We start from the raw sequence: 19,450 nt of genomic DNA on the forward strand, positions 1-19,450 counted from the left end.
GAAGATGTAACAGATAAGGGAGGTACAATCAATAACCAAGACAAATCGAATAACTTATCATTGATATACTAGTAGAGAAGAGAGAGACAATCGATAAACACAGAAAGAGGAGATAGAGTGCTGGGTTTTGAAAATGGAATATACAGGAGTAGTGCAAAGGAACATATTTCACATATTAAGGCTGAATAAACGGGTGTCGCACTAATTGAAATGTGACATGAGAGCCTAGGGAAAATTTTCAGCTCCTTTAGCTTTTTGGAGCCGTTTTACAGAGAGATTCTAGAAAATCTGGGCATAGTCTAGCTGTGATGACTTGTGGAAAAGTTAAAATTGAAACTTCTGTATTATGGCTAAACAATTAATAGAGGTGTCTGCAATGGCATTTAATTGAATGGTCTGAACGAGAGCGAGATCAAATCTTTTTCTTTCAGCCAAAATATTGTAGATACTGAAAGACACTCTGTACATGAAGATGTGCTTGTCTGTTGATAAAAGGTACCATACTTTTTATGGACCCGAAGTATAATTATCAAAGAAATCTCCTGGTGATAACTAGAAGTTGGAAGAGATTTTATTGTCTTCTGATTCCTTCATTTCCTTTGAATTAGTGAAGCACTGTTTCAGTCCTGGATAATAAACATCTCTTTGTTCAGTAATTTTCTAAACTAACCTTTAAGGTTAGTTTAGAAGGACAAATTCTAAGGGACAAATTCTTACCCTACAGAGGAAAGAACCTTTTTCCTGTTTACTCTGTTTATACCGCTTAATGTGAAGTTGTTCTGTTTGTGAAAGCTCAATTCTCTGTATAACAAATACACTTCTTAAAAACTATCAGTTTCTTCACTGAAATGAAACAAGAGTAATTGGGGTTAATTATTCTAAAAATTGTTCTAGCTATATAGTTATGCAAATGTGAGGGAGAAAGGAAGAGATCAAGAACAGAGTTCCTCTGAGGGGATTCAGAGTTATCCTAAAGTACAACTGAGTGATTGTGTAAGGTGTGAAAAGAGGTTCAGGAGTGGATGGAGTTGGGACAGATTAAGGGAGAGAGTTCATGTGTGTGACTTCTTTCCCATTTTCATTGTCATTTTTTAAGGGTAAACACAGGAAATAAAGTGTCTTTGAGAAATAGGAGACATCAGGAGCAAGAGATGAAGAGGCTGTGGGTGGAAAAACTTGAAAAACTGTTCAGAGTTGCTTTGGATAGATCTTTTTAAAAGAAATGCTTCTCCTAACACAAAAGAAGCATCTAAAAACTGTTGAGAGAAATGACAGACAGCCTCTTCCCCCTTGCTTATCCCAGAAAAGAAAATGGATGGAAGGAGAATGTAAATTGAATGCATAAAAATATTGCAAAACTGTGACTCCTTATTAGAATTACATGGCTATGCACTGTCTCAGTGGAACATTCAGACCTACATCCATTTGAATCCTGTTGTAGAAATGAGGTTACTGTAGATCCCCAGGAGAGCTTCAAGCATTCTGATAGGATTTTTTACAATGGTATAATATTACTCAGGATTTTTTTTCTTAAACAGTTTTGGAAACCCTACTTTTATATCTACCTTGGAGGCAAAAAAGATGCTGTGATAGAGCAGTTTGAACTGTATCTGATTACAAATCCAGATGAAACATAACATGATTTACCTCAGGAAATTGCAGCAACTGAAAGACCATAACAGACCATTCAGTGGGAGTTCTATGAACAACCTGCAGTTATTATATAACATAAGAAAATTGACAAGTTTGAAGGAAAATCATGAAGTTTGGTATTTAAGTTGTAGAATTCTCATTCTACTAGTTAAAACAATGTAAAATGTGATTGGAACCTGATTCACAAGCAAATCCAGGACTTCCCAGCACTTGTACACACATTGTACATACTGTGATAGAAAAAATTGCTATCAAAATAAAATATCTGTTCAATTAAAAGGAACAACAAGAACAAAATCGTCAACTGAAATATGCTTGTGTATTTCGAAATCAAGATCTAAACTTTGTGCCTCTGCACATCTTAAGTAAAAAGCTTTCTCTTTAATATACTCAGAATAGTCATGTGTGGTGTTGTAATAGAAATTTAAGGAATATAAGCTATTCTGAGAATGTGCATCTGAGTTTCAGGGACTTCAGTATTCTTAAAAGTCGCAAACTAAATATTTAACACCATAAATTCAGAAAAAGCATTTTTAATTTTCATGGTAGGATTGAACTGGAGACATGCAGTACTATCTAGAATAAATGCTTTCAGGAATTATTTATGGTTTGCCTCATACGTTGACTACTCTTGTTTTCTTTCAAGCTGAGTTCAATTTCTTTCCATTGATCTGTGGTTTTATATATAGCACTTTGTTAGACTACCCAGTTCTAACAGTTTTCACTAAATTCTTGCTTAATTAAAATCAACAAATGGAAGACATTTATAAGTGGATACCTTTTATACGCAGTTTAGTACTTTGGGAAATACAGGGAAATTCTCATGTATGGACAACCTAATGGCTAATTTATTTCCCATTAAAACCTAGTATATTCTGTTTATTCAGAAGTTCCATCAAATAGTATTGTATGGTTGACATACGAGTTGAGGATTAGAGACTGTCATGCAAATGAGGAAGGTGATTTTAATAGCAATGCTTTGGATAAACTGAAATTTTACAGTATTGCTCTAAGAATGACAGAGAAATTGGGAAAATTATGGCCTATGAGACAGAAATAATTGTAGCAAGAGGAAACAAAATGATTAATAGAATACTCTCTTGGTAGTCCTCTTCACTGAGAAAAGTGAAAATGTGTGGCTTTTACAAAAGTTAGAAAATGTAACATGTAGAGATTTGCTTGGGGAATTTCTCTGATATTTTGCTGCTTGGGGACCAAATTCTGAAATAGTCTGCAAAGGAAAAGTCTTTTTACCTAAAAATAAGGTGATAAAATACAAATAATGCAAAATTCCTTACTTACATAGGTGCTGTAGACTTTTACCTTTGATTATGCCTTCCCTTTAATAAGTCGGCTGCTGCTATTGCCATTTCATCTTCAGCATGTGGAAAATTTTGTATGCTTCTGTTGCGTGTTAAACTTTGTTGTTCTGACATACAATAACACTGCAACAATAACTATGATAATTCCATAATACCCATAATTGATAGCTGTGTAATACCCATCAGTCTCTGATTGTTATAAGTACAGAAACTAGCATGAGTTTTAGAAAGCAATTTCAGAGACGGCTTGGAGTTGAGTATACGTGTAGCCCAGAAACACTATATTGAAGTATACAAATGATGGAAACATGTATTTTAAGAAATGCTTAAACACAGGGAACAAAAAGAAGATTGGCTCCATGACAACAGAAAATGCAAATCCTTGTGTGGATTCACGCACAGGAAAGAAACCTAAATTTTCCATTATGTATAGTTCTTAGATCACAGGCTTAACAATGCGCAAAAGGACAGCATGTGTAGACTGAGAGACTTGTGCTTCATTACCATGATGATGAGGGATTAACCAAATTATAGAATAATGAGCTTAATAATAACTATTTGGCAGATACTCATAATACAGAAGACTGGAAGGAAGGTATCTTCCTTCTGCGCTGTTTTACAGCTTCCAGAGTTACAGCATCTCTGCTTTTAAGAGTAGATCATGGCTACCATTGTCCTTTCAGAACAAACTATCTCAAAAGGAAAAGGCCTTTATATAACCTATTACTCATTCAAATGCTGAAAACTGTCTTTCTTCCAACATGATGAAGAAATTCTGGGATTCATACTTCTTTTCTGACAAATAAGTGTCTCATGTATTCCTTCAAATGTATCTCCTTCCTGTGAGTAGGGTAAAAGATTTTACAAAATACAAGGAAGTCCCAGATTTCTTTCCTGGGTTTCTTTCAAAGAGTTTGATCTGAGGGATTGGGGATTTGCTCCAGTAATTGCATGTCTGGAGTACAGTTAGTCATAACTACAGTTAAGATAGAATTTAGGAAAAATAGAAATACCTTTGCCTTTTTTTGCCCAGACTTTTATCTGAAATCCAGGAACATGAAATGCTGCTTTCATTAGGGTAAGACGTGTGATAGGAGTCAGCACTTATTTACGTAAAGATACACCTAGATTCTTTGTTCCTTTATTACAGCAGAAATACTAGCCATCTCCTTTCTCAGAATGACCAGATGAGACATTGTGCTGAAGTATGGCACTCAGTAAGCTCCTTGTCTTCTATTTCCGTCACTGTGCATTTTAAAACTACTTTAGGCTTTTTCTGCCTGCAGCTTGCACAACTTAGAGCTGGTATCTCAGTCTTCAATTTGGAAAAATAAACCCTAGACTATCCAACTTGGTTCTGACTAACCATTGACTAGTTTCTTATGCAGTCCAGCTCTTTTTACAATATGAGGAAAATTGATTTCTTGAGCTTACCAGAGTGCTTGGCATACCCTTTGGCTTTATTTGGATTAGCTTTTGAATCCAAGCCCCAGCTTTAGAACCCATTAACATCTTGTGCACAGCAATAAATCATGCTAAGAAATCCTTGAGCTCTGTGTAATAACTTGTTTGGAATTTAATAATAAAAATCCCTCCTTCAGTGAGGGATGGTTTCTCATTGAGCTTGTTCATCTGTAGATGAAGTTTCTCTTAGATCAAACCTTAGTAAGAAAAGGAGAATCAGTCATGCATGTCATTCTAATTGTTGTCTTTCTTGTGAGAGAATCAGAGAACTTCTATATTGTAATTACCTGAGTCTGTGATGAATTTGTCTGTGAAATTTTTAAATCTGGAAAATTTAAAAGACATTTTCTGGGGACTCATTTCTTCTTTATATTTTAATGCTTGGACTATTTGCTTGCTTTCAACTGTGTTTGTATTTTTACGTATGTCAGAATTTGCCTTCAGTTGTGGTACAAATATAGATAAGTCAGTGGTGAACTGCTGTGAACTGTGACATATGACTTTCTTGAGCAGTGTCTAAGTATTCTATATGAGAGTCACTTTTAGGATAAATAAAAAGAATTATATAGCTGCTTCTGTCATTATTCTTAGCCAGAAAGATATATTACAATTGAAAAAACGTTACTGCTGCTTATGACATTTGGAGCCAAACTTAAGATGTGCCAGAGCTATCTATAGTACAAATTTAAAGTTGTACTTAGAGTTGTCAAGCGCTGATTTTAGCATTATAACATGAAGTCAGGAAGCAATGTAATATAACATGGAATTTATAAGGAACTGCCTTCCTTTTTACAATACTATTTTTAGGGTCCTCCAGGCAGTTTTAGTGGTGGCTGCAAATGTCAAGCCTAGACTCTTTTCCTTCTTCTTTACCTATATGTGTATAGGTATTAGAATTAGAAAACTAAGAGGATACTTAGAAGCAAAACCATCTGAACAGATTAATATTGAAGAATTACAAGCATAATAAAATCATGTTCTGCTCTGCAGTTTACATTACTGTTTATTGTATACATTCATGAAAAATGAGCATTTCTCATGATGCTGGTAATTCAGCCTGTCAGTTTAGTCAGATATGTCTGACAGGATAGTAAATGCATGTCTCTGGCAATGTGCAAGCAGGGAATGGGGGAAGACTGGTTTTTGAGAGTCACATACTTGGAGATAAATATCAGATTTCAATTGATCACCTGAAATTTTCTGTTATTATGTATTTCACATTTTCTCTATTAATGTAAGAATATGTGTGTATCTATTTATATGTATGTATGCATATTAAGCAAACTAGAACCCTGTCCTGCGTGGGAAGAGGACTCAGAAGGAAGATTCAAAAGCTCATATTCTCTTGCTGACTGACATTCACCTGTCATAGGATCTTGAGCAAGACATTCTACTTTGTCATCTTCCCCATTCTCTGTCTTGTCTCTTTAAACTGTGAGTTTTGAGAGACAGTGATTTTCTATTACATACTTTAAGGTTCCTGCATAGTAATTTCCTAAACATACCATAAGCCTCTAAGCCACTACTGTAATGCAAATAATAAATTATATGTTATTATTACGAGTAATTCTAGAAATATGAGTAACCATATTAAAGTAAGTGTGACTACTTGTGCATAAAGCTACCTATTTCTAAGGAAAATTGTGGTAGGAGTGATTCATACCATATCCATAACCAATTACACTTCCCCACACTTACTACCAGCTCTGATATGAGTATTGTTCATAAATGCAAAAAGTGGAAAAGCAATGGTATCATTGTATGGAAAAGGGGATGGGATAGTGCTGAAGCCAGAGTTCTGTAGTTATAATGGGATAAGCAAGTAGTTTTGCTTTCTGAATCAGGATTAAGTTATCTGGAATTTAGGACTGTTAAACTGTAGGAAAATTCCATAGAAAAAAGTCTAGCTGAACCCTGGTAAGCTCTGTGATGCTAATGCTTGGAAAAGTGCATTTTATGACTAATACCACAACACTGTGAGATCTACAGGCATATTAGGTACTAGTTCATTAACTTGTTAAATCAATTTCACTGGCTGAAAATGCTGATTAGATTAACTGTCCACATTATATTACTAACTTACTTTAGACAAATTAATTTTCTATTATTTGAGTCTCTGATGAATACACCGTACAGGTATGATGGCTACTATGAAGCAAACTAATTGCATGAGAAAAGTACTAAAACACAGCAGTCTGTCTGTTGTGTGATCATTTTTGTCACAGTAACCTCCTGCTAAGAGCTTATATTTCTGAGGGACACAGAAATGGGTGTCTCTGGTGTGAACTTCAGGTACCTAACTAAAGTCAGGTGGGATGAATCAAGGATGCCGTATCACACTACAGTAATTTAAGCAACATAATGAAAAAGATAATTGCAGTTTGTGTGTGCCTGTGTTCTCCCAAGTTAAAATGTATACACATAAACATAGCACTAATCAAACAAATGCATTTTTATCAGACCCAGCCTTGCATTATGGCCAGCTCTGCATTATGGGCAAAAGTGTTAAAATCAGATCAACTTTTAAATGTGTCACAGAGCTTCAAAGTTCGAGTCTGGTGCTGAGAGAGCAGTTGGACTGGACTGGAGGTAAAGAAATTAACATTTGACCTTTTGAACAACAATTAACTTCGTGTTAACAGAATTAATCAAAGTTGTGTAATTGAGCAGCCATTAGCATAAAGAAAGCATATCAGTGGACTGAGATAGCAATCACTTCATATGAAAGTGGCCAGAGCTAATGAGCTGTGTAAGTAATTTTTCTTTGCAGATATGATCAGGGTCAAACATCTCCCTGGAAAGACTCCATTACTTAGGTCATATTGCTACCACTTTAAAGTTGCACATAATTCTCATTCTTTCTTGGGCAAGACCTTTAAAAATTCTTACATTTTTACAAATATTATTACAGAATACTTTCTGAATTTATTAGTGCTTCAATAAAAGGTCAAAATACTTTGGATCAAATTCTCTGCTAGTATGAAGTGGTGTAGTAAACTCACGACAAAAGCCACACAGCTCTGAGTGTTTCCTCATGAATATGCTGTTTGATGATTTTATGTGTCGATGGTAAACTGCCAGTGCATTCATATAGGCCTTACTGCATTGCTGTAGTATAAACAACTGGTTTACCGCTCAAAGGTTCTGGGCAGTACTTTCTGCTCTTTAGCTGTGTCACCTGTGGTATGCTTCTGTGCCCTGAGAACTGCTCGCATTAGTCTTAGTCTTACACCTGCAGTAAGGAAAAAGAACTCTCTTTAAATATGGTGTGAAACATTATATTTAAATATGTCTGTCACGAAAATGTCAGCTTCTGCTATTAGCTAACAGTGAGGATGGTAAAATGAAAGGTTAAAGCTTTTTCTTCGCATACAATAAGAAGCAGCTGGGTTCTATGAAAAAGTTGTGAAAAAAAACACTTGATAACAGCAAGAAAAAGCTGAAGAGGCCTGTTTTTCAAAGATGACATGAAGCAGTATACTAAAACTAAAATTTTGAATCGAAAGTATGCATTTTTCTATCTTTCTATTCTTCAGTTTATCCATACTTTAAGGTGGAAGTCTTCAAACACTGAATGCGATTCAACTACTATAAACCAATATAGCTGCAAGAGACAACTTCACTATTTTCCAGTGTAATAAGAGAATTAAGGAAAACTAACTGCTAAACACCTGAGCCAACTGTTTCAGCTTTTTCATAAGCCATCTGATTTATCCAAAGTTGAGGAAGTTACCTGCAAGATGATGGATGTTTCTTGATTTAAAATGTCATGTGAGGGAGTTAGTACAACATTCAACTAATTACTTACTTAGGGCCCCTAACGTTAGACTAAGGAAAGTTTTTATTTGGAGATTGGATGGTTCATATACTTGTACAGAACACAAAATACCTTAAAGTGCGTACTAGGGGAATTATTTTGTGGAGATGTTTGCCTTTCTGCTGTGCAGCAGTAAGCATAATTTCTAGCAGCAGGTGAACTGATGTAATGTGATTGATTGCAGGTTCCCTCAAGAGCTGAACATGGGAAAAATCAGTGCTGAAATCATGTGGACTCTGTTTGCCCAGGACATGAAATACGCTCTAGAAGGTAATTAGAACAAACTATTAATTACACTGGAGAGTTCACAGAGGCTGATTTCTACTGCAAATGACACCTGGCATCAGATTTCTGTGGGTGGTAAGAGCTTTCTGGAATACTTGTTTGAGTTGTTTCATAAGTTAGTGAAAAAGAAGTGTTGTGAAGGAAGAAAATCATTGCACTGTGACTATACGAGTTATCTGTGGAAGGAGATAAAAGAACTGTAACTTGAAATGCTATTTCTTATTACCTAAATCTGACAAAATCATTGATGTCCAAAGAACAACAAATGCTTGCTACAGAGCATTGTAGGTATTCAATATTTTCTTATTAGCTGAAAATTGCTAACTTGGAGAAAACACACACAGATAATTAAACCTTTTTGTGTTCAAAAGACAGGTTGTATTCATTCTAGTTCCAAAATAATCAAATGCAGTTTCCTTTTATTCTTTAAGATAGTACTGTTGTTAACCATAGGTAAAATATACTTTTTTCTTTTCTTCTATAGCAGATAATCTCCAAATAATGGTTTCAAACCCACTTATTAAAATACGGCTACTGCAGAAAACTGAGTAAAAATACCTGCATGAAACTTCTTAACAAATATTGAACAGAAGGAAATAAGGAAATAGTCTTAATGAATGATAGAAATATTGCCAGCCCACACACATGTGTTCACACAAACTTTTAGATCATTAATAAAATCATGACTCTTCAAACTAAGCTCATCAAACTCTCCCTAACTAGTATTTATTTTTGCAGAATAATAAATGATGGCATTCGCTGAACAAATTTTCTTTACCTATTAAATGGATTTTGAGTTTAAATGTGAGAGAAATGCAAGAGGATCTTGATTTCCGTCAGACAGAGAGAGTATAGCTAAGATGAACTGGAAAATCAGTAGATCAAATCTGAATTTGATCAGAAACTAGTTTTCTGCATTGTAAGATATGTAATATATCCATTCTGTTCATCTTGTATGTGTACAATCTTTACAGTGTTTCTCTCCAAAAAGAAAAAAAAAAAAAAGTATATCAGAGACCAGTTGTAAAGCATCAGTGCAGTTTATAATCTCACGCTCAACCCCAATGTGCACTGAAAGGAATTACAATGTAAAGCACTGTTTTTTTTAAGCAAAATAGAATTCTTCCTCATCCTTTTATAAAAATTCTAATTCAGTTAGAAAGGATTTATAGTGCTAGCCATTTTTTTCTTTTTTTCTTACTATCAGAGAAGCAGAAATTGCTAATTGTGTCTTTTAAGTAAGCAAAACTCATTGCCTTTAGTTAAGCCTGCAACTAAAAACAGAGCAAGTCTGCCAGTGGTGAAAATAAGTATGAGGTTCAATTTAAACAATGATGCAATTCAGCAGGCATAAAGGATTAAAAAAAGGAATATCTGAAAATTAATTTCTATATTACTTGCTTTAGGATGCCTTTGAATGTAGAATTATACTCTGCACACAGACATCCCTGAGCACCCCAGTGCTTGTAGTGGTTTAGCCATTGAGCTATAAACATTCTATACTTCAAACAAGATAATTCACAAAAGATGATTCACTCTATTTGCAAAGTAAGAGCATGCTGATCACTCAAAAGGCAGCTTCAGATGAAGCTTGTTTCATGTTTGTAAAGGATAGAAAAGGAAGCTCTTAAGGAAGAGCTAATTATACAGTATATGAAGTGTGGATGGTTGGACTGGATCAGGACTTTGAAACAAATGTTAATGTTAATATCCTAATTTTGCAGAGAGAGATATAGAGGACTCTTTAGGAGGCACTTGACTTTCTATGTCTATTCCAAACCAGTCGCTGCTTATGGTCTCTTCTCTGTGTTGCTGTGGATACTGGTGAGACTAAATGCCATGTATGTCAATAGTCACTCCTGGAATCAGTAGTGAAACAGTTCCTGTGTATGCATAATAATTAAAGGAAATAGAAATTAATTATAAATTATTATATATACACATAATTTCACCTTCTATGGTTTCACTCCTAAACAGGAACCTCAGTAAATCTAGTCACGAAATATAGATCAACATGCTGTTCCTCTCTCCAGCTTTGCTGTTTTTTAAATCATTAATTCTTTCCATCGATATTCTACGAAGTTTGATTCTCCAGTTGTCAATGGCAGTAAGTTTCTGGGTTCAGGTTTTTTTATTTAAATTCTACAAGATTAGGAGCAAGCCCTTAAATATGGTCACACTCAATCCTCATGGTTTTAATGGAATTCATTAAAATGCATTGCATTCTGCTATCCCAGTTTTGCCTTCCAAGTTATTAGGATAGGCTACCATCTGTTCATACGTAGTGTCCAAGGCTGTGATTGCAATCTTTGCCTGATTCAATTCAGTACTAATCTCCTGAAGCAGCATCTTTTGTGTTACGAAGTTTATTTCTTTCTGTATCCAATCAAGAAACGATGATATAGTCCAACTTTTTTTTTGCAAAAGTATTGCTGATGTGATAAAAGATTAACTCATCCGAGATTCTGTTTCTGGTTTTTCCCACCTTTTATATTCTTGAATATATTCAGCACTCTGATCAGCTTAAGTTCAAGAAATGAGTATGTCATAACACCATTCCCTAACAGAAGACCAATACTGGAGCATTCAGTTTACATTCCTTTTTCCTGAGAGCAGCTCAGAATGGTTGTTCAAGCTATGTCCTCTCACTGTACAGCTGAATGCCTCCTGTACCTGCCCAGGGGATGTATGGAGCTGCAGCTGCTGCTGGGGAGAATCGTAGAATGGTTTGGGTTGGAAGGGACCTTAAAGGTCATCTAGTTCCAATGCCCTGCCATGGGCAGGGACACCTTCCATTAGGACAGGTTGTTCAAAGCCCCGTCCAACCTGGCTGATTGCTGCTCTTCAGCAGTGCTGCCTACCTTCTTTGCAACAGGAGCCAACAGGCCTAGTGAGCCAGGCACCAGCCATCGTTGCACCCCTCTGCTTTGCCTTCACTCTGCTTCAACAATCTGGTGCCTAGTGAGCCAGGCACCAGCCATCGTTGCACCCCTCTGCTTTGCCTTCTCACTTCATTCTTGCTCAGAACAATCTAGCTGGGAGGCTGCTGCTGTGACATGGACAGGAAAGAGAGACCAGCAGCTTCCGCAGCGGTGGCCTTTTGCTAGACAAGGGCTGCATGTCTCTATGAATACAAAGGAGCGTATTTGTATGTGACAGGGTAGGTGGCTGCTGTCTCGGGAAACAGCTTGCTTTTGAGACGAGGGAGGAAAGGACATCCCAAAGCACAGTTCAGGTCTCTATAGCTGCCGAGATCAGGGCTTACACCGTGACAAACTAACATGCCTTGCAAACAAAATTGTACTAAAATCTGGTATTTGAGTTCATCATTTCATTCTAGATTTTCTTCCATATGAAGTTAATAGCAATGCCTAGCCTTTGTGTAGTATTAAAAGTTTTATGCAAACTTTAACAGATTAAGTACACAGATTAAGTTGTGATTCTTTTCCGATCTAAGGAGTTTCAGGTTATTTTCATACATAGATTTTGCATGGGGAAAGTATCAGATATTTGTATTTTGAGAACTGATTTTATTAAATTTGGCCCCTTCTTAACAGTGATTGGCATGATAGATTATACATTGTTGTTTGCCGTGTAGTTTACACAAGCATATCTGAACTTACAAGATGTTAATATTTTTGTGCTGTCTGGTCCTCAAATTATTCTGTATTTATGGTGCAAACAAACAAGAACAGAGAGAGAATTTCACCAGCAGTGCAAGTGATTTGTTACTGACTTCATAAGGTAAGAAGTCTTTTCCTTTCCAAGTAGGAAGATGTGAAGGTTAAAAGATAATGAGAGAGTAATGAGCTGATATCAGACATGCAATTACAAAATTATCTTTTTTTATTCTATGTCGTCAGAAATGTCTGGGGTTTTTTTTGGATCTTTGATATCACTAACTTCTGAATAGGTCAGATCAAGTGTCCAAAGCTATCCAGTCTGTTAGAAAGAGAACATTCTAATTGCTGCTGTTATGAAATCTAATTCTGGTAGTGGCCAGAAGTCAAGACCAGGATCAGGCCAGAAATTAATTAGCTGCTGTGTAATACAGCAGTAGACAGTCTCAACCCTGCAGAACTGTTTCTGAAGTGTCAGGCCTTATAAAAATAGGAGAACAAGAGAATCATTACACCATTTTATGCATTTAATGTAGGTTTGCTTTTTAAGTTTGTTGTTGTCTTCAATGCATAAGCAGGTATCATCTTCCTGTTTCTCTGACAGATCCTCTTTCATGACAGAAACTGATAAAGTGATTTGAAAGAGAAGAGGCGGGTCTGTGACTTGATACTGAGCACAGAGAGACAGCATAGAAAGAAAAAAACCAAAAAGGTCATGCCATTTGGTGGCAGATTTCAACTCTGTTTTCACTCCAACTTTACAAAGTTCCTCTTAGGACAGAATACAGCCTTGGCTTAGAGGGAGACTACTGAGAAGTTCGGGGGGAGGGGATGAGGCTGGGGTTATGGAAGGGAGAACAGGGCAGCATCGGTATCAAAACATGACAATTTCTTATTTTTGTGAATCTCATTCTGCATTCACACATTCGATAGAATTATAGAATGGTTTGGGTTGGAAGGGACCTTAAATACAATCTAGCTCTAACCCCCTGCCATGGGCAGGGGACACTTTCCACTGGAACAGGTTGCTCAAAGCCCTGTCGAACCTGGCCTTCAACACTTCCAGGGATGGAGTAGCCTCTTCCAGTGCCTCACCACCCTCATAAGGAAGCATGTCTTCCTGATATCTAATAAAAATCTACCTTTTTTTAGTTTAAAGCCATTCCCCCTATATGCCATTGTAAAAAGATACTCCCCAGCTTTCTTGTTGGCCCCTTCAGGCGCTGGAAGCTGCTCTAAGGTCTCCCTGGAGCCTCTCTTTTCCAGGCTGAACAAGCCCAACTTTCTCAGCCTGTCTTCCTAGGAGAAGTGCTCAAGCCCTCTGATCATCTTCGTGACCTCTTCCAGACTTTCTCCAGTAGGTCCACATCAACATATGTGTTACATCCTAATTTTTCCAGAGACCTGAGGTATAAAGGGTCATCCATAATCTCATGGGGAATACAGAGAGACTGTAAAGACAAAGTCAATGAGATTACAATGGGGGTTAATAATGAACTTCCCTTTGGCAGATAATTAATAAGATTGAATGTGACATGATTGGAGGAAGAGGGGAATTAGAAATGTTCTTTGGTCAGCATAACAGACAATGATGTTAATAAGAGCAGCAGCTACATACTGTATGAACTGGAGGGCTGAGCTTTCCAAGTATGAGAATCCACTTGAGTACCTATCATGTGCAACACAGATCCCCAGGCTTGCCAAAAAAAAGCACTGTAGCCATACTAAATGGCACTAGTTTGTTGAAGTTAGTTAGACCCAGTAATTAAGACAGATAAAGTGGACAGAACTGTTCTGAGGAGCTAAGTTAATATTTCTTCATGGCATCGTATTGTGCTGTGTCAGTGTGTCATCTTACTTGGAACTACCTCAGAGATCTCTAGTATACCATGACCTTGCACTTGGAGGCATGATCACTTTATCCTTTGGTGATTCCCTAACCCATTTGCTTTGATTTTACATACTGAACCATAATCAGAACAATAAGTGCTAATGAGTGTTTATACTGCAGTACAAGTCTACATTAATCTTAATAAGTTAAAGCTTTATATGTCTGATTGTAGGTGTATTCATGGTGCCAGAGGTTACTACAAAAAATGTAGTGCATCAGTGACTGACTGACTTCATTATTTAGTCTTAAATTGTCACTCAGTAGTAGCAGTGTATATTGCCTTGTATGTTTAATAGTGAAAGCTCTGGTCCTGTTCAACCTTCTTTTAATGACTGATTATTAATCTCGTTCTGAAATACTGTTATTAGCTCTTGCCCAGGCAGTCAATTATTGTAAAACCTTTGTGTATGAACTTTTCCTGAATATTTCCTAATTCTATGCAAGATAATTTTGCTGGTCATCATATAATAGTACTACCATGCTAGATAGGTTATTAGACTGTAAATGATGCTTTAAATGAATCCTACATTGATTACGAATTGTGTCCTTTCCACAAACCAAGAGTTGCATATGCAAGAAGGGGAGAAGTGTTTTGTTCAGCTGAAGGGCATGTATATCACCTATAGGAGCAGGAAGAGAACTCTGGCTTATACCAAGGGGTAGTCAAGACTTCCTCTGTAGTGTATTAGGTATATCAACCCAGAAGAATAATTTGCCTCTTTCTTGTCCTTGATTTACTGTTCTTCACCAGTAAGACAATACAACTTCATTGCAACTCACATATTACAAAAACTAGAGTTATGTCTTTTGCCTGAAATAATTCTATGGGTGGGCAAAGAAAAAAAGAAAAAGAAATCAAGCAAAATTGTGACTCACTCCCCACAGAAAGCCACTTAAAGGGTCTGCATTGTTTAGTGCAGTTCTGCATCTGCTGGCTGGAGAAAAGGTTCATCCTTTTCCTCCTGCAGGACATTCTCAAATGCAGTCCTGTAGTCCAGCAGCTAGGGCTTGAATTTCCCTGTCCTGTTTCTTGAGGGGTTTCCTCCCCTTATCTCTGTCAGAGTGAAGCTGATACTCATACAGTGGGAGTGGAACCCAGCTGCTGCACCTCTTCATGAATTCTGTGAGATAATCACCCTGTGAGTCCACTTATTGTTTGGACTTCTTTCCTTCTAGAAACAGTAACCAATGAGAGCTTTCTTAAAGTATTTTTCTTTATCAACTACAATAAGACATTTGAGTAAAAGAAAATTTGAAATAACAAGCAACCTCCATGCTATTTTTAACGCTGTCTATTCTTAAACTTCACACTAAGAAACTTGTAAAAGCTTTCCTCATATAGCAAACAACTGTTCTTCTCCCAGTCTCTGTTTTGTTATGTTGAAGACTCAGTCTTTTACTTTGAGGACCTTTCCACATACGGAAAATCACTACTGTATTTTTTTGCCCTCTAGATACTCAGGTAAATTTGATACTGGTTCCAGCACCCCCAGGGAAATAGGATAAATCCATTAAAAGCTTGTTTCCACATTATCTTTTAATAAGCTTTAAGTGTAATTTGCTGGGTAACAATTAGAGAAGACCTCTGTGTTTTGGCACTTGCTTCTGCTGTACAGGCAGAGCCAGATACACCACAGGTAATTATTAAAGCGCGGACTCAGATTTATCTTTCTCCTTGATTCTTCCCGCTTGGTACTTCATTCTACTAATTGCTTATAAAGTGCTACCATGCCTGTTTGATAATGTTTTATGCTCACTTTGCACTCTTGTGACAAGGCAAAGAGCAGAGAATCAAGTCTAAAGGTTTCCTTCATAGAAAGTTACATTTTTTAAAAAATGAAACAATAACTAAATGAAAATAAGCTGTCATAAAAATTGCACTGAAGATGCACAGCTGAGTATTCAGCAGTTAAGACTCAACGTGATTAAGGCTGCCTTTATTACCTTTATTCTATTTTTCCACCAAGATTCAAGCATTATAGTATAGCATTTAATTATGTGATAACATTTTCCAAGAAGCAGTGGCTTCCAAGAAGCATGTATATTCTCTTTATTTTGCAATTTTTATACATATTAGAGGTTTATGCAAGTCTAGTGAATGTAAATTGGATTCTTCTACCAGGATTACTTTTCCTCTTATATTACTTTCTGATTATGTGATTACTTTGAATAAATGTTGAAACTTCAGTATGAAGTATTTGAAATTTCCATAATATTCTTCATAACCAGGGCTTAATCATCACCATAGATCTGGTATCTGATAGGATGGACCATTTCTTCTGCTCCATTCATAGCTTGCAATTTCTTAGGCTTTCCGTGGTCAATTCACGTATGGAGCAAGAATTCCATGAACAGAAAAAAAGCACGATTCAGATTATTTCAGTCCTTGGAATCCTTGGAAGGGCTTATTTCCTTCTGTAAGCAATAGTAGTCGTGTATATCCAAAGACAGAATTTTGTCTCTGTTCTTTGAATATTATTGATCTGTTTAGCTTTCATGTACATAAATTTTACTCTGATGTGGTACTGAAGGGTAAATGTTATACTGAGGTTGATATTATTTGCTGTATAGGCATTTGTCTTAGTTGCAAACAAGATGGAGCAAGTTTATGCTTACTCAAGCTGCATATCTTACAGCTTGAGTTGCCCCATTGGTGGTATATACATCCACTTCTCTGGAAGTTCTCTGGAGTATTTGGCTGTGAAGTAGTAATTAATTGATGAGACTAATAGGCTAAATTTTCAATAAGGAGGAAAAAAAGCTACTAAGTAATGTTACAAAGATATCAAAGATAATTTGCTTAAAGTAATGTGAAATATTTAGGCAATATAACATAATAAGTAAAAATGGTAAATGCAGTGTTTTGTGGTAGAAAATAGGGTGGTTTGTAGCAGGTTCACACATCCCTCATGATACTTACACATTGCATCGCTTAGATAGTATGTAACATTGGTGTTTGATGCCGCTGAAGTTCCCACAAGCAGTTTACCTCACCCAGAAAGCAACGTACAGCTCTGCCTTTTCAGAGGCTAAGCAGGTTGCCGTAACTCACTTGCATCTGCTGTGAAATGTGAAGCAAAGCAGAGCACTCTAAGCAAATGGTCTCTCACTTTGAGAGCTCATCCTTGAATATAAAGGGCAATGTCACATCAGCTTTTAAACTGCACTGCATTAAGTCAAGGATTGATTAGACCACTTCCACTGCAGGCAAGAAGAGGAAAAAAGAACAGTAAATCTATTTTTTTTCTAACAGAAAAAATTCAGAATGAGACAGTCTGCCTTCCTGCCCTGGTCCCTCTTCAGTGAGGAAATATGACTCTGGTTAAGAAATCTTTGAACAAGATCTAGACTGCCTTTCATAATTTATGTATGTTCCCTTAATCAATTTTCTTGGTCTCCCTATCTCTCAGCTTCCCATTTGTATAATGTAATAGCACAGCTTAATCACCTCACAGAGATGTTCAAGGTGTAATCCATTATGTTTGTGAAGTGTTCAAAGACATTTTGCTGAAAATTTCCAGGTAAATGCAGAGAAAAGATTGAATGTGTAGAAGTTGCTTATGAAGGACACAATATATTTTTAAAACGAGAAGTAGAGGGGGGTTTAGTTGTAAGCCAGTTGTGAGTGCAATCCAAAAGAAGAGGTAATGACAGAAGTTTTTCAGTTTACTTCTCATGACACAAAGAGACCTTTCATAAAGGCCAGTAGTGTTTCAAATTATCAAAATCAATGTAAATTATACGTAAATATCGATTAGTTGTGTCCTGCTCTTTATTTCAGTTAATAACCAGTGACTTCCACTGCCGTTAGCAAAGTACAAGAACCCTGGGATGAGGTATCTAGTATAATGTAATGTTTCTTTCTAAATTGATCACGAAATTTGTTTGAGTTTACATTTTTCTTCATTCGTGACCTGATCCAATATGTTACATTCAGTTGAAGTTTTCAAGTTCATTTCAGCAGTACAGGGATTAAGTTTAGACCACTATAAGGGTAATACCCATATATAAAGTTGGCATAGCAACCAACTCCTGCACTTGAGGGAAATCACATTGGGATCAAGTACTCAAAACATTACTTCTACTTCTATCCAAAGCATAGGTGCATCTTACTGGTGTAATGTTTCCAAGTGACTCGGAGAGGAATACCAACTCATACTCATTTAATATCATTCCTCATAGTACTTCCTTAAGAGCTCTTCTTCTGCTAGCCATACTCAGTGCTGTGCAGATACTTTCCAATTATACCAGTGAAAGTTTGGAAATAGTGGGATTTCTGAAACAACAGTTCTGAAAGAAATAGACAAAATATGCGGCTGGTTGTCTCTCTAATGATTGCTAAGTAATTATTGAAAATAATATGGCATTAAAGCAGAATGGTTGAAAATAGCATCTGAGTTTTAATGGCAAATTTTGCAGTTAATAGAAACACAATTCCCTTATGCTTAGTGTCAACCATTTTCATTTTAATAAATTGTAGTACAATAGCATGTATGTAACAGTCAAACCAACAGATTGTGATATAATGAATCTGCTATATGTAAATACTCCTTGTTGTAGTTATTCATCTCTGAAATATCTTTAAAGCCTGGAAACTGGACAAACATTGTTTGTTATTTAAAAATCACCTTATTGGAATCCCCCAAGCAGTTTAACTGTATGCTGTTACAATAAACAGTGGCTAGGAAACTGCTGTAGAAAAAAAATAATTTGCTCTTAGCTTTTGTATCCCAATGAGGGAAAATGAGAGTTGAACAAAATGCCAAATTGATTGCCTGAATATTTAAAATGCTCATATTTTATGAAGGTTGTTAGATTACCCTTTTTTAGCAACTAATACATATCAAAAATTACATGGATACTCAGAGTGATGTTATTGCCTAAAGGTTACAAAGGAAAAAAGATTCTGCAGTGAATGAGATTCTGTTCGAGCTTCTTAAATGGCATTATGTCTTTAGTGTCGTGTAGATGTTTCTGCTTAATATGTCATTATGACTTCACTGACAAAATACTATGACACTAAAAACATCAGACCAAAGCATACTAGTTGTATTGCAGTTTCTTTGTGTTTGCTGCCTTAGGAAAATCTTCTCTGCTTTCTTTAGCACTTGCTGAAAATTGAGCAAGAAATCAAACATGATTCCAGAGTATTGCTGTTTTGGTCACAGGCCTGTGGGGAAAGTACCTTGGTTTATAGTCCTTCCTAGAGTGTCTCTTTATGCCTGTATCTGTAAAAGAACAATTGCCTGCAATTAGATTATTTGCTAGATACTGCGTTACCAGGTCCATGGCTGATTTCATCATACACCAAACACATTTGCAGATATTAACGCATTCCACATAATAGTCTTTTTAAAAAATCTCTTGTTTCTTGGTTACACAAACAGCACCTGAACAG

General features: G+C 36.3%; 1 protein-coding gene across 4 annotated transcripts in view; it reads left to right on the forward strand.

Annotated features, from left to right (window-relative positions):
* Window positions 1-19,450, forward strand: part of UNC13C (unc-13 homolog C) — a 196,599-nt gene that overhangs the window by 133,018 nt on the left and 44,131 nt on the right. For all 4 annotated transcript variants that reach the window (XM_030497645.1, XM_030497643.1, XM_030497644.1 and 1 more), the window contains one exon: window positions 8,441-8,526. In XM_030497645.1, coding sequence (XP_030353505.1) covers window positions 8,441-8,526 — 86 coding nt within the window. The remainder of the gene's footprint in view (window positions 1-8,440; window positions 8,527-19,450) is intronic.

The sequence above is a fragment of the Strigops habroptila genome, chromosome 9 (genome assembly GCF_004027225.2).
Source record: "Strigops habroptila isolate Jane chromosome 9, bStrHab1.2.pri, whole genome shotgun sequence".
NCBI lineage: Eukaryota > Metazoa > Chordata > Aves > Psittaciformes > Psittacidae > Strigops > Strigops habroptila.